This window comes from Haliaeetus leucocephalus, unplaced genomic scaffold (assembly GCF_000737465.1).
Source record: "Haliaeetus leucocephalus isolate CR32 unplaced genomic scaffold, Haliaeetus_leucocephalus-4.0 Scaffold657, whole genome shotgun sequence".
NCBI classification, from domain to species: domain Eukaryota; kingdom Metazoa; phylum Chordata; class Aves; order Accipitriformes; family Accipitridae; genus Haliaeetus; species Haliaeetus leucocephalus.
Genome location: NW_010973093.1, coordinates 775,036 through 788,563, shown reverse-complemented (window position 1 = coordinate 788,563; position 13,528 = coordinate 775,036). Strand labels below are relative to the sequence as shown.

At 59.6% G+C, this 13,528-nt stretch overlaps 1 protein-coding gene across 1 annotated transcript in view; it reads left to right on the top strand.

The window, feature by feature from the left end:
* The first annotated feature begins 5,213 nt into the window (after positions 1-5,213).
* Positions 5,214-13,528, top strand: part of CASKIN2 (CASK interacting protein 2) — a 30,104-nt gene continuing 21,789 nt past the window's right edge. Inside the window, exon 1 of the mRNA XM_010579474.1 lies at positions 5,214-5,307. Within this exon, the coding sequence (XP_010577776.1) occupies positions 5,214-5,307 (94 nt within the window). The remainder of the gene's footprint in view (positions 5,308-13,528) is intronic.

Genomic DNA, 13,528 nt, shown 5'->3' with positions numbered 1-13,528 from the left:
AACCCAAAAAAGCCGCTTTGAAATGTTGCATTGAATTTAAAACCCCAAACTAACTCCTTCACAATACTTTGCAAGGAGACGATTGTTGTAGCAGGGGCCTCTAGATGGCAACATCGACCTGAAGAGCTGAAAGCAGGAGCAGGGGCCCCGCCGAACCCGAGCAGCCTGGCCTGGGTGGGAGCCCCCAGGTCCCGCACCCAAAGTGAGGAACACGAATTGGTGCTGCCTTGGGCACCTTTCTACAGGGGCTGAGGACAGGTCCGGCCACCCAAGGGTGCCTGCACCCCGAAAACGCCCTAGTCTGCAAACATCTTGCCCCGGTGCAGAGAGGTAGCAAAATGTTAAAGGGGTCTCTCTGCAGTGGAAACTCAATCGATGCTCTCAACACCTGCTCTGTGGACACAGGGGAATAAATGTCATGGTAGGTCTGTCGGCTCTGTTAGGTGGACATGGCTGGAGCTGCTGGCAGGTCTTTGTGCTGGGATCACCCACCAGCCTTTCACCCTCTGAGAGTCTATGGAAAGCTGTGAGGTACGCGATAGGAAACGGGGGCCACTGCCTGCTCATGCTCATCCCCGCTCTGTTGCCTGTCTGCTGTACAGCGAAGGCATTGGGCTTCGGTGTGGAGTTGGGAGCGCCAATACATACTTTAATGTTCAAAGGCTGTGCTAGAAATTGGGGATTTCTAGTAAATCGGGGTAAACCTTCTAGTGGTACCCTCCATTCAAAAGTCTTGCATGACACCAGAGACTAAAGCTTAAATTACCCAGCTTTAACCACACGAGTGTAACTGAAGCGTCATAACGTTTGGGTGGGAATATCGGTGTGGCATGTCCTTACTGCAGTGTAATGGTGTGCTGCCGGAGGTTGTCGGGGTGGAAATGTCCTACCCCTGCCTGAAACAGGACGCACATTTTGTACAACGCAGGGCCTGGGCTCCTCTTTTGCAAAGTGGGTTTAGCCTGTGCCCAGAGAGCTGCAAAGCTTAATTAAGATCCTTAAGAGGACAAAAGGTACTACATAAATTCAGGGGATTATTATAAATGTCACTGCGTTCTACAAGCTCTGGCAAAACTCACAGGAGGAATAACGAGACCTTTCACTTCACAGCCCGTCCTAGCAGGGCTACTTACAGCTTCATGCTTCAACATAGCAGCTGTAAAATGTTGACATTTATAATTAGATGTGCATAATAATCTCTTTATTCCTGAACTGAAAAGATAGGGTGTGTCTTGAAATGTCAGTTCCTCCTCTTTGCTGAGGATCCCCCTTAATGGGATTGCTCACGAAACCATCATTTGGTGAAATGTCTCAGAGCCTGGTTCGAAGAGGTACCGATCTTTGCAGCTCCCCCAGGGAGCTGTGGGCTGGGCAATTGGTGAATAAAATCAAAGCCTCCGTGTGTTTTTAATCTGATTAGTTGATGATAATCCAGTAGTATCATGCAGCAAAAGCTGTCCAGCTTTATTAGGCAATCTCTTGTTTTAAGAGAACTGTATGCAGGGGAGCATTCAGCTTTGGTGTTTCTGTTGAGGACTGGCACAATGGGGTGATTTTTCGTGGTTTTAGTGCTTTGTGAGAATAAGATTAATCTGGGGCTTGGACAGCTGGGGGAGTGGTGGATTTTGGTCCTGTGGGTGCTATCAGCAGCTTTGGGCAGCCCCTCTGCCAGGGTGGTTGGTGGTGGAGGGGGCAAAGGGCTGACCAGGTCGGACCAGGGCTGAAGGTGGGGGATCGCCCCGCGGTCCCGGGCCACCGGGTCAGTCCCGGGTCGAGAACTGGGTACTTCCCAGCGGGGGCCGGTCCCGGACCACCGGCTCGGTCCCGTACCTTGCCGGTCCCGGACCGCGTTGGCTCTCAAAGCGAGCCTTTTGCCTGGGAGCCCCAGGGGCATTCCCCGGTGCGGGGCGGGAGCGGTGCCGGTGCGGCGCGCTGCCGCGGCCCTGCCCCTGCCTAAATCTGCCGGCGCATCACGGTGAGTGACAGCAGCCCCGGCCCTGCCCAGCCCGCACAACCCGCCGGGCTTTTCCAATCAGGCCGGGCCGGGGAGGGATTTCCTGCCGGGACGGGGCCAGCCCGAGCGGGACTTTGCCGAGCGCCGCGCCGCCCTGCGAGCCGGGCAGCCGGGACCGCGCCGCTCGGTCCGGTCCCGGTCCCGCTCCGCACGGCTCGGCAAGTTGCTGCTCGGCTTGGCTCTGTACTTCTCGTCGTGGCTTGGTCCGGAGCGGTACCGCACGGCGCGGTCCGGTTCGGTCCGGTGCGGCTCGGTTCGCCCCGGCTGGGAGCGCCGGTCAGGTGAGTGGGGCCGCCGGCTGCGGGGCTCGGGCCGCTCGTAGAAGCAGCGGAGCAACCCGTCTCGGTGGGGGCAAAAATCCTCCCGAGCCTTCCCCGAAGGAGGGAGCGGCCCAGTCCGGGTCCCGGGGGTCTCGGGACGGGGGCGGTGGGGGGGACACGGAGGCGCGACGGGTGCGCCCATCGCTGCCTGCCCGGCCGGCCTCGCTCCGGCGGCGGGCAGCGCGGGGCTTCCCGGGGGCCTCCCGGGGGAGGTGAGCTTCCCCCACCCGTCCCTTCGGGACCCAGTCTTGGTGCCTACTGCTCTTTCGCATCTTTCCTTCTCCACTTACGTAATTGGTTTGTTGTTGTTTTGATTTGTTTTGTTTTGTTTTCTCCTCCTCTCTCTCCTTTTTCCCGGCGCCGCCGTTGGCTGCGGGAATGTTTGGGATACTTTGGTTCTCCAGGTGGATTCCTGGGCTGGAGGCTCGGCTCTGCTCGGGTGGGAGGGCTGTTTGCTGTTGCTTTTCCAGCTTTGTGAGTTTCTCAAATTTTACCTTCGCTGCTGCTCCTCTCTCGAGAGGCTGAAGAGGTGGAGGTCTGTATTTGGAGTTCTCGGTACCTCCGAGTTATTCGCCGAGCCTCGTGTGCTCCGGGAGAGGTAGAAGCAGCACAGGGCTGTTTTCTAAGTGAGGCCGTACAGACTTTTTTAATACATGAGTAAATAGTCTCAGCGCCCTCACGCTCACTTTTTGTGCTTTTGAAGAGCAGCACAAAGTGGGATGCAGTGCATAGGGTTAAATGAAATAGTTTTGAAAACGGTGTAGCACAGGAGGTTTCGGGAGGGGATTTGTTTGTGGCAAGAGGTTAGTCTGAGTCAAGTGGCTGAAACTTTGTTGTAAGGTAGATAAGCTGGTGTGGGCGCTCCAGGATGGATGTGGGGAGGTGACAGCTGACCTCGGCAGGCACTGGCCTCAGTGCCTGGTACCAAGCCCCCAAGCAGCCCCAGTGCCGAGGGGCTCATCAGCTGAATGAACTGTGGGCCCCAGGGGAACAATGATGGGGGAAGAACCCCTCAGCCTGGTGTGGGAATCTCAGCATCCCCTTGTCCCAGAAGCTAAGCTGGCACTGGAGCATCGCCTCTCCTGCTGCCCTGAATACCACTGCACCCTGGGGAGGGCTGGAGCATGGGGAGCCCGTGGGGGGGTCTGTGCTCGTGGGCAGCTGCAGCTTCTAGCTTTACCGTGGGTGGGCTGAGCGACGCTGTGCCATGGGACGCCCCTTCTGTTTTTGCCCCCGACCCAGGCAGGACCTCTCTTCCCACTGTTGCCTTCTCTCCCCTGTGGCTTCCATCCTTAAAACGGTGACCTCAATTGCTTGGAGGAAGCGACACCCGCTATTACATAAACAGCTGAGGGCGAGCGCTCTGGGAAGGGAGACGGCATGCCTGAGCCATGGCGGGGGAACTGGAGCCGGTTCCGATGTAGCCCGGATCGGTACAGGGGGAGTTGCAGGGTGATCTGGTGACGGCTTTGCAGCTGGCACGGCGCGTGCTCCCTGCCCTCCTGCGCACACGCTCCTCCCCGGGCGTTGGAGCAGCCTGCCAGATGCATGGCCCTGAACCAGGAGGGATTTTCTTGCCACCCAGTTTGGGCAGCCCAGGCGCAGCAGGGGAGAGCATGGGCTGGGAGGTGTGAACTGCTGCCACGGAACCCCATGCCCTCTCTGGGGTATCCTAGCTGGCCAGGCTGTGGGCTTGATTCTGTTCTCCTGAGCATGGTTGTGCTGCTGAATTACACCCAGTTCCTTACTTGGGCCAGAGAGAGCTCGTGTAGTGGTTAAAGACTGTCTTGGGTCCCAGGGCACTGAGCTTCATGGGTGATTTGGAGGGCGAGGGTGTACACCTGCATGCGAGGGGAATAGTGCTGGGCAGGCTGACTCACTCCCATGGGCTGTAGAGGACTTTGGCTAAACCTCTCCAGCTCCATCCCTTGGGTGCTGCCACCAGGAAAGGAGAGGGGGAGATGCTGTAGTGCCCCGAGCCCCATGTGCTGCCTTTAGGGAGGGGAGAGTGTGTGCAGCCCCAGGGGGACGGGGAAGGAGCTGTACTCCCGTCCTGCTCCTTGGCCACCCCCCAACAGCATCCTCGGGAGGTTTCTTCCACAGGTTCTTCCCTCTCCGTTTAACACGAGGACGAGCCAAGTCCCGCCAGGACTAAATATAGTCAAAGTATTCGTTCTTCGGTGCGGATACAAAAGCTGTCGCGACAGAGCCGGGAGGTAAATGGCCTTCGAGGGCTGACTCTGCTTTTCCCCTCTGCAGGTCCCGGGCTGCCACTCCAGGGCTCGGCCGTGCACGGGGCTCCCCAGCGTGGCTGCAGCACTGTCGCCAAGAGGAATGCTGAAACGAAGGGGCTAATGAGCACCAGAGAGGGAGGATCTATAACTTCCAGATGGCGACGAGCCCATAATCCCTTTGGGAAGAATTAGGGACTCATCAGCACAGCAGAGCCTGGCGAGGGGAGCAAAGCACGACACGTCTGGCTCCGGGAGCGCTGCGAGAGGCTGAGGGCATCCTGATGCCGACTGCACTGGCCACCCTGCCCCGAGCCACCTGGCTTGGTCTTGCGGAGCTCTGGTGCTGCCAGGAGCCCGTCCCTAGGTGCTGAACTATTTCTTGTTTTAATTGATCGCATGTTCTCCAACCAAATCCCACCCGGGTCCTGCTCCTCCAGACGCAGAAATGGACTTCTGCCCTTAACAGAAAGACTTCCTCCTTCTGGTTTTTATGTCCCATGGGATTGTAAAGCATCTTTCTTGCTGGATTTCATCTCCCGTCAAAGTGTGTTTTGAGGAATTAGGGGCTTATTCTCATGGCTCTATAAACCTCCAGGATCCGAGGGTCTCTGCCTTCTGCGCTGCTGCTGCTCCCACCTGTCTGCGATGGGGCGAGAGCAGGAGCTAATCCAGGCCGTGAAGAACGGGGACGTACCCAGTGTGCAGAAACTAGTGGCCAAGATCAAGGCATCTAAGAGCAGTGAGTACACCGGTGCAGAGCTGTGGGCTCCCTCTCCCCGGCCGGGCACTGCCGCCTGTCCCAGTGTGTGAGTCCTGGCAGCGGGCTCAGTGCCATCCAAGCCAGGGTGCAAGTGCTGGCTCTGAACCCCGGTGCATGAGTTATGCTGTGGCCGGAGGCAGGAGCGCAAGCGCAGCCCATGCGGATGAATGACCCGGCTGTAAGCGATCCTCCCTGCAGGGCTGGGGTTCCCCTTGGGCTCGGGGCCAGGAGCCCTGAAGCTTGGGCCACTGAGCAGGGATGGGTGAAGGGAAACGGCGGCGGTGGAGGGAAGCGAAGCCACTTGAGGGGGGGACGCTGCTACAAAGGGTCTTTAGCGATTGCCACTTGCTCCTGGCTGTATTTATCTTGTGAAAAATTATCATCCCAGCCAGTCAACTGGAACCAATCGTCAAGCCTTGAATTTCAGTCTGGTAATGTTTAACCCTTCAGCAGGGCTGTTTTCTTGCACATGCTCTCAGAAAGGTCAGTGGCAAGCATGGCTCAGAGCAAACGTCGGGCTCTTGGGGGTCTCCAAGGGCACTGGGGTCCTGCAGGCACCGCATGGCATCTGGAGGAGATGGGAAGGGTAGCAAGGTGGAGGAGCAGATCATGGCTAGTGGCACGGTGCCCTTGTAGAGAGCTGAGCTCCTGGCTGCTTTTCATGACCTAACGAGAGAAGGAGACTGGGAAAAGTAAATAAAAGGGCTCTCAGTGTGGTCATGGTGGGGGGAAGGTGCACAGCACCTGCCTGGGCTGTGAGAGCTGCTCTGGGCTGGGGGGTGTGGGACCCCCTGCCAGGGCTGCATGTCGTGGGGGGTCTCATGGGTGTGTGTGGCAAAGCTGGAGGGGAAAAAACTGTCCAGGGGAAGGAGAGGGGAAAGTGGGGCAGGAGAAGAAGCTTTAAGGTTTCTTAGGAGCAGCTCAGGAAGGGGAAGCTGGTGCTGAGAAACGTGAGTTAGGCTAGGGATTATAAATGCTAGAAGGGCATTAACTCCCCTGGGTCAGCTACTGGAAAGCTTTGACTGGGGCCAAAACTTTGCAAGTCTGGACTGCTGGGCATGCAGGAAGGCTGGGGGCCACCTCCACCCCAGAACAGGGGGTGCCTGGTGCCTACTCTCTGGGTGAAGGGACTGGGTGCCATTGCCCACGCTTGCAGCTCAGGGACTGCGCCTGTATGGGGTCCCTGAGCTGGAATGAGAGAGGTTTGCCTGCGCAGGCGGGTTGAAGGACGCCTCCAAGGCAATAAATAACATCAGAATGTGAGCGTCCTGCTGGCTGATGCAGCCCCATTCCCCTGAGCTGGTGTCCCATGGCCAGGCGGTGTGGGCAGGCTGGGCTGCCCTTGGCTCTCTTCCTCCTGTGCACCTGGAGGGGTGAAGTTATACTTGTTTCCTCCAGTCCCTTCCAGTAACTCTCTCCCAGTGAAACCCCGTCTGTGTTTTCTCTCTGGCATCTTCCCCTCCCTCTAGCCGTGGGGCACCCACGTGAATGTGTGTGTTTAACTCCCCCGCTGCAGCGGCGTCAGCAGCTCCCTCTGCTTATTTTCATTTTATTCCTTTATAAGGAGGAGGGTGCAAAAAGCCCAGACCCCTGCAAGGCCACCGCTGCAAGCCCTCGGTGGGGCTCCTGTGCTGGACCCTCTGTGGAGGCTTGCCTGGTCCCAGGGGCTCATCCCTGGCATGGAGGGCATCACTGCTCCTCATCCCTTACAGTTCCCCCTCTCTCCTCTCGCCGATGCCATGTGAGCCGAGCATTTGCTGCATTTGCTGTTCATTAAAGCGCCTTTTCCATATGACAAGCTGAGATGCTGATTATATATATATTTTTTTCAAAATCCCTCTAAGAGCCCTTCTGCTGTCTCAGTGGATTGGGAGCTTGGTCGCTGTGATCAGCCCTCTGGGTCTTCCTGTGCCTAAAAAAGTCACTGCACGTAAGCAAAAATCAAGCGCCGGTCCCGGCAGCGGGAACTTCAGGGACACGTTGTTTAATATTCACCGTGCGCAGCCCTCCTCCCTGCGCAAGCGCTGCTGTACAAGTGGGTCACAGCACCTATTATTATAAGGCGGTGGGGCGGGCAGGGAGAAAGTTTTGGGGGCAGGAGGGGAAGGGCAGGCGAGGGCGGGCATCCTGCCTGCGGGAAGGGGACGTTGGGTCGATGCTGTGGTCACTTCTGCAGCCAGGGAGGGGGTCTCCTCCGGGAGAGCCGGGCTGCTCCTGCTGAGCCAGCCGTGCTTTGCTGAGGTTCCCTGGCGCAGCAATAGAAACGTCCCGCTTTTTAATTTCCTTCTCTCTCTCCCTCTCTCCTCCCCTCTGCGTCGGAGCGCTGCAGAGTTTAATTGAAATTGTTAAACGACCCGTCACGGCTTTGGCCTTTCTCCCCAGCGATCAATCACGTCCCCGGCTTGGCCGTGCTCACCAACAATGCGCCAGTTGGCCGGGCCGGGGCGGCCGCCGCGGCACCGATGGGCTGGGGGCTCCCCAGGGGAGGTGAGAGGCAGAGCCCCCCCGCCGGCTGGGGCTCTCGTCTCTGGGAAGGGGTGATGGCTCCTGGAGCTGGACGGTGCCTGGCAAGGTTTGGGTGTCCCCATCCCGGCCGTGCAGGGCTAAGGGACAGGGGCTGGGGGGATGCTGGGGTGATGCTGGTGGGCGGGGGTGTGATTCCCCTGTGATAGCCGTGGGCTGGAGGGAACTATGGAAGGCGATGGGAGCTGGACTTACTGTTTGCCTTCCTTGAGGGAGTGGTGAAGGTTTGTGTTTAAACGTGTGCGAAGTGCAAAGAAAGGGCAGCAGCTGAGCAAACTGGTGTTAAACTCTCAAGGACAGGGAGTAAAGCCCTGCCGGCGTTCAGCTGCTGCCTTGGGGAGGTTCGGCCGGCTTTGGCCAGCCACTTGCCCCGTTTCACTAGTGACTTACCTCATTTCACCAGCTATGTTGGGGTTTTCCAGACCTTGGATATATCAAGGACAGGGGTGGGCGCCTGGGACTCAGCTGTGTCTGGGCTGTGACCTACCTAGCAAGTTGTTAAATGGTAGCAAAGCTTGCAGGGGGCCTTGGCTTTATCCCTGCGCCTGGGTTGGTGCCCCTCATTGCTGCATGCCGGCTGCACAAAGCACAGCAAGTTTTTCCCAAGAGCGGTGCCGGCCCTCAGATGCTGCTGTCACCCATCTGGCTGGGCAGGAGTGGGACAATGCTGCTCCGCATGCTGTGAGACTGCAGCAGGCAGATGTGGGATAACTTGCTCCCTCCCTCCCCCTTAAATTTCCTACTAATCCCTAGTAGCTATTTCAGCTTAAGCCTCGAAGCGTGAGGTTTAATATCTCTCCTGTGATTTGTTAGCCTTTGCCACCAGAGCTCTGTGTCCCTGTCCTCTGCAGAAACACCCACCCTCCCTTCATGTCCTGCCGGTCTTTTTCCTTCTCTCAGCGGCAGCGGGTCCACAGCTGTTTGGGGAAGAAGTTGATCCTTTTTGCAATTTGGGGGTTATTTTGCAATGATGTTGGATGCGCCTTTGTGGCAGTCGGCAAGCCCGGCATGCCGTCCCCCCTCACCGAGGAGGACCATCCTCTTCTTCACTGCTGCTCCTGAGGGAAGTTTGTCCCAAGCTCTGGCTGCTCTGTGTGGTCTGGCTGCGGAAAAGAGCCAGGACCAGCCTCGGGCAGGATCCTTATCGTTTCAGGCTCTGTTACACCCGACGGCTTTCCCTGCTGGCGGTGGTGCAGGGATGTCTGGGCACCCTGCCTGCTCCGGTCCTGCCCCAGGCCGTGCAGGCGGCTGGACCCGGCTCTGCCACCAAGCCCAAGTGTGGCCCTGGCCACATCCCTTGAAGCCCAAGTTTCGAGGACAAGTTCCCAAGCGTCCTCAGCTGTGTCCTCCCCTCCTCTCCCTGCGCGCTGTAGGTCTGACGGGCTGGACCGGCTTCGCAGCCGCACGCCTGCTTGGAAGGGCCACGGGCATGCCTGCGGAGAGACGCCGAGAAACTCTGCCGAAACGGGCAAAACTCCCTCTTCCGCCGAGACCGAGCCAGGAGCGGGGCGAGGCGCCGTGCCCAGGGGAGCCCGGCTGGCGGCGGCCCTGTGCCGGGGACCCCACCGCCCCGCAGCCTGCCAAAACCTGCTTTTGAACCAGCCTGCGGTGGGTGGGTGGGAGGGGGAGAAAAGAGGCTTCAAAGGCTCCGGCGAGCGTGGCGGCTGTGGGGATGGATGGCGGCGGGGCTGCAGCTGCGCAGCACGGGGGGGTCCATCCTTCCTTCCTCCTCCCGCAGGATGGGGGTATTCTCCGGTAGTCTGGTGTTTGCTTGGTGGGTTTTCCCATCCGCATCCTGGTTGTCCCAGCTCATGGAGGGGTTTAGCCCCTTTTTTTTCACCTCTGTCCCCAGGAAGGAAAAACCCCCGCGCAGGCAGCAGCGGTGAAAGGAGTGAATGGGTAGTTGCTTTTCAAAGCTGGCCTCTAACGGGTGTTGTGTTTGGAAAGGGGCCCGGCTGCTGCCGGTGTGCCCAGAGCTGGGGAAAACGTCACCGTGCCGAGCGTGGGAGATAAGGCACGAGCAAACAGTGTCACACAGGGAGATGGAGGAGGCTGTGCTAAGCATCGCACAGCTTCCTCGGGGCACCCAGCCCTGCGCCCCTCTGCACCCAATCTCCCCTTGTCCCGGGTCTGTATTTCTGTTCCCAGCCTTTGAAAACCCGTTGGCAGGGCAGCCTGTGGCTCCTTGCTGTCAGCCTAGGCCACCTGTAGCTGCCTTTTCCCTGCCTGGGTAAAAGAGTAGGGGGGAAAAAAGGGCTAATTCTGGGGAAGGGGATGAGCGTGGGGTCTGTTGGGGCTACTCTAGGCCATGCTACTTTCCCTTGGGGATGGCCGGGCAGCACTGGGGTGTCCCAGGGACTTGCCAGTCTCTCAGCGGGATGCAGAGCTCCCTCGGGGCCATGGACGGAGCCAGGCTGGCGGCCATCCCCAGTGTTGCAGGCAGGAGGCTGAGGTTTGGGGCAGGAGGGGGAATTTCCAGCCTTCAGGCACTTCCCGGTGACTTGGCCCAGACCGGGGGGCTCGGCTCCCCCTTCCTGAGGGCTGCGGAGGCTGTTTTGGCTGCCTGACCCAGAAACACAGGGCGATTTGGATGATGGCAGCTCGAAGGCAGACAGGGGGGGCAGCCCCGAGCCATGGGACGGCATGTGCCTGGCTGCCGGCGGCACACGGCCGCTGTAACGGGGACGGTGCTCCCCAGGGCTGCATCCAGGCAGGGAGGGAGGGAACACAGCAAGGACACTGCTGGCACAGGCATCCCGTCCTCCGTATGGGGTCGGGGACATGCTGGGGGCATGGGGCTCATTGCAGGCAGGAGGGAGCTGGTGCATAAAGACTTTCCAGGTGACAGTAACCTATGCAAAAAGGCAGTCAGCCCCACAGGTTTGAGTATGCTGTGTGCACGCTGCTGGCACTCCCCAGCTTTCTACCATATGGGAGAGGAGTTGCTTTTAGGTGAAAACATCATCACACTCTTCCTCCTCCTCGTTCCCCTACAGGGCTGCTGGGTCCTAAGATCTTGGCTGCGACCTAGAAAGGCGTTGCAGCATTGTCCCCGTTTAGGACAAGTGGGTCTCTGTGGACCGTGACGGCATCACCAGCATCACTCCTGCCACCTCTCCGTCAGGATCCCAGTGCTGCAAGAAGGTTTCCCTGGGAAGGGGGGAGTGAATTATTGGATCCCAGCGGCGATCAACAGCATCTTCCATGCAGCATTGACCCGGCAAGAGTTAAAAGAGGGGCTGGATGCCGTGCGTGTGTGTGTGCATGCACGCGCCCTGCTTTGTTTTTAAAAGCGCCTCGGCTGGCCTGGCCCCCCGCCAGACCCAGGGCCCGCCGCTGGCAAAAACTCCGGCAAAGGAGTATGAAAGGGGCAGAAACTAAATAACAATAAACCACCTTTTTCTGGCGGCTCTAGCAGGCGAGGGGGTGGGGAGGAGCTGTAAGCACTCCGGCTCCCCCAAATCCCATCCTGGCTTCCCCAAAAAATCATGCCTGGGATGGAGAGGGAGGGACCTGCTCGAACCTTGGGGCTGCAACAATCTCCTGGGCCTTGCTGAGGTGTCCCGGTGAGTCACAGACCTGTCTGGAGATGCCCGAGCTGCTTGGAAATGTCTCTGCTGGGATGATCTTTACCCTCCCGGGGAAGGGCTGGACACCCTCACCCATCCCTCGCTCCTGCGGGATGCCCGGGGCTGCGGCAGCCTGTGCCTGGGGTAGGCGCGCAGGCACCCCGAGCCATTTGCAACCCCGGGGAGAAAGGCCGGAGCTGCAACCGAGCAACAGCTTCGATGGCAAGATAAGGGAGCAGGGAAAACCTGCGCGCGCCGCAGGTATACGGCTCCCGCAGCATCCCAGGCCTGGTGCAACACGTCCGGCTGCGCTTCCGCCAAGCCCTGCCAGCGCCGGCGCCGCTCCCCCACCGGGCCCCAGCCAAGACTGCGCAGAGAGCATGTGGCTCCCGGCGCTGCCGCCGTGCCCGGACCCCCACCTCGACCTCCCCCGGGTGCCATCCCGGGAGCCAGAGCGTGTATCGGCTGACCCCGGTGGGCGGCTGTGCCGTGAGGGGTGAAGACTCCCAGGGTTTCGTAACACCGCCGTCGGCCGCGGGCACGGCTGGTTGCGTAAGGCGCCCTGTCTGCTCGTGAAGGGAGTCGGCGAGCATGGCGCGGGCGTCGGGTGCCCAGAACGGGGGTGCCCCTGGCAGTGGGGCTGACTCGGGCTCTCCCACCCGCTTTGCAGGTGCCTTTTGCCCCCCTTGGAGTGTTGGTCCCAGGGTCTGGCTGGCTCCCTGCCCTCGCTCCCCGCCTTGAGCAGCCCATCTTGGGGCATCGTCTTGTTTCTTTGCCGGGACGGGCATGGCTAAGCCTGAAGGGGGTTTTCTAGCTGGAGCTGAATTGGGTGCAAACAGCAAAAGGGAGACCGTGGATTGGGAGCCCCGTGGACCTTCCCCTCCTATGGGTGTCCTCTCTCCCCAGGCAGGACACCCAACTCACAGCCTGCGTGGGCCCTTGGGGACCTCCCCAGATGCGTCCCCGAGGCCATGTGAGCACCACTTGCCTCGTCAGCCTCCAAAAAGGGCCAGAGTCCTCCCCGGTGGCTAATCATTGCCGATGCGGGGGATGCAGGTACATGGTGAGCCCAGCTGCCAGCGTGGGGGCTGGCACAGCCATGGCAGCAGGGATTGCTCTGATCAGTTGGTCTGAAGCACCCCAGGTTTGGGTTTTGTTGGGCTGATGCAGGTGGAAAGGGCTGCATGAGCCCTCCTGCCTTCCCTGAATAAGTACCCGCTAATCCTGCTGGGTTTAAAAGAAGGGAAACGCTCCTCCTTGCAGGGGAAGAGGCTCCTGCACTGATAGAGGAGCTGCCTCTGACCCTGCTCTGTGTCTCCAAACCCCAAGGGCTACTCAAGCCTCAGGGGAGCTCTCAGCTTCCTCCTCAGCGGTGCTGTGGCACAGGCAACTCCCTGTCTCGGAGCATCTGTCCCACTGGTTATATTTAGCAGCATGTGCTGGGCTGCACATAGATGTCCTGGAGCTGCTTCTCCATTCCCTCCACCCCAAACCTGGTGTGGACATGGTGGGGTCCAGCTCTGAGCCCCCAAAGTCATGGCTCTCCTCTGTCCTGCTGCAGCCCGCTCCAAACAACCTGCAGCTTTGCAGGGCCGAATTCACACCGGGTGTCGATGTCACCTGTGAGTATTGTCCTGGATAAACATCTCCTCCCAGGAGCAGTGCAGGTGGGTGCCTCTGCTCATCAGGGGACAACTTCGGCACTCAGATGGGGATCGGCACGTGGCCATCAGCCCCCTGAGCCCCCACATGTGGCCGGCCACGTGCTTGCAAAGCCAGCGCCTCGTTGGCCGGGAAGGGACATGCAGCTTCCAGGGCTGGTTTGCTCTCCCAGTGCTTTCCCAGCAGGGTTGGGACGGCTCAGAAAGCCGTTTGCTGGCAGGGCCTGGGGGTGAGGCAACCTGCCGTGATCCCCTGACCGGGGTGGGGGGCACAGGGTGCCACAGGAGGGGTGGCACAGTGCAAGAAGGGCTGCCATTTCCTACGAAAAGGAGCTGAGGGAGGTGGGGGGACACTTTTTTCCCCTGTCCACCCCTGTCTTTCTCCCTGTCACCCCCCCCCCCCCCCGGCCGGCGGGCGGGCAGCGGGGGGTTTTTTTGTCCCGCCCC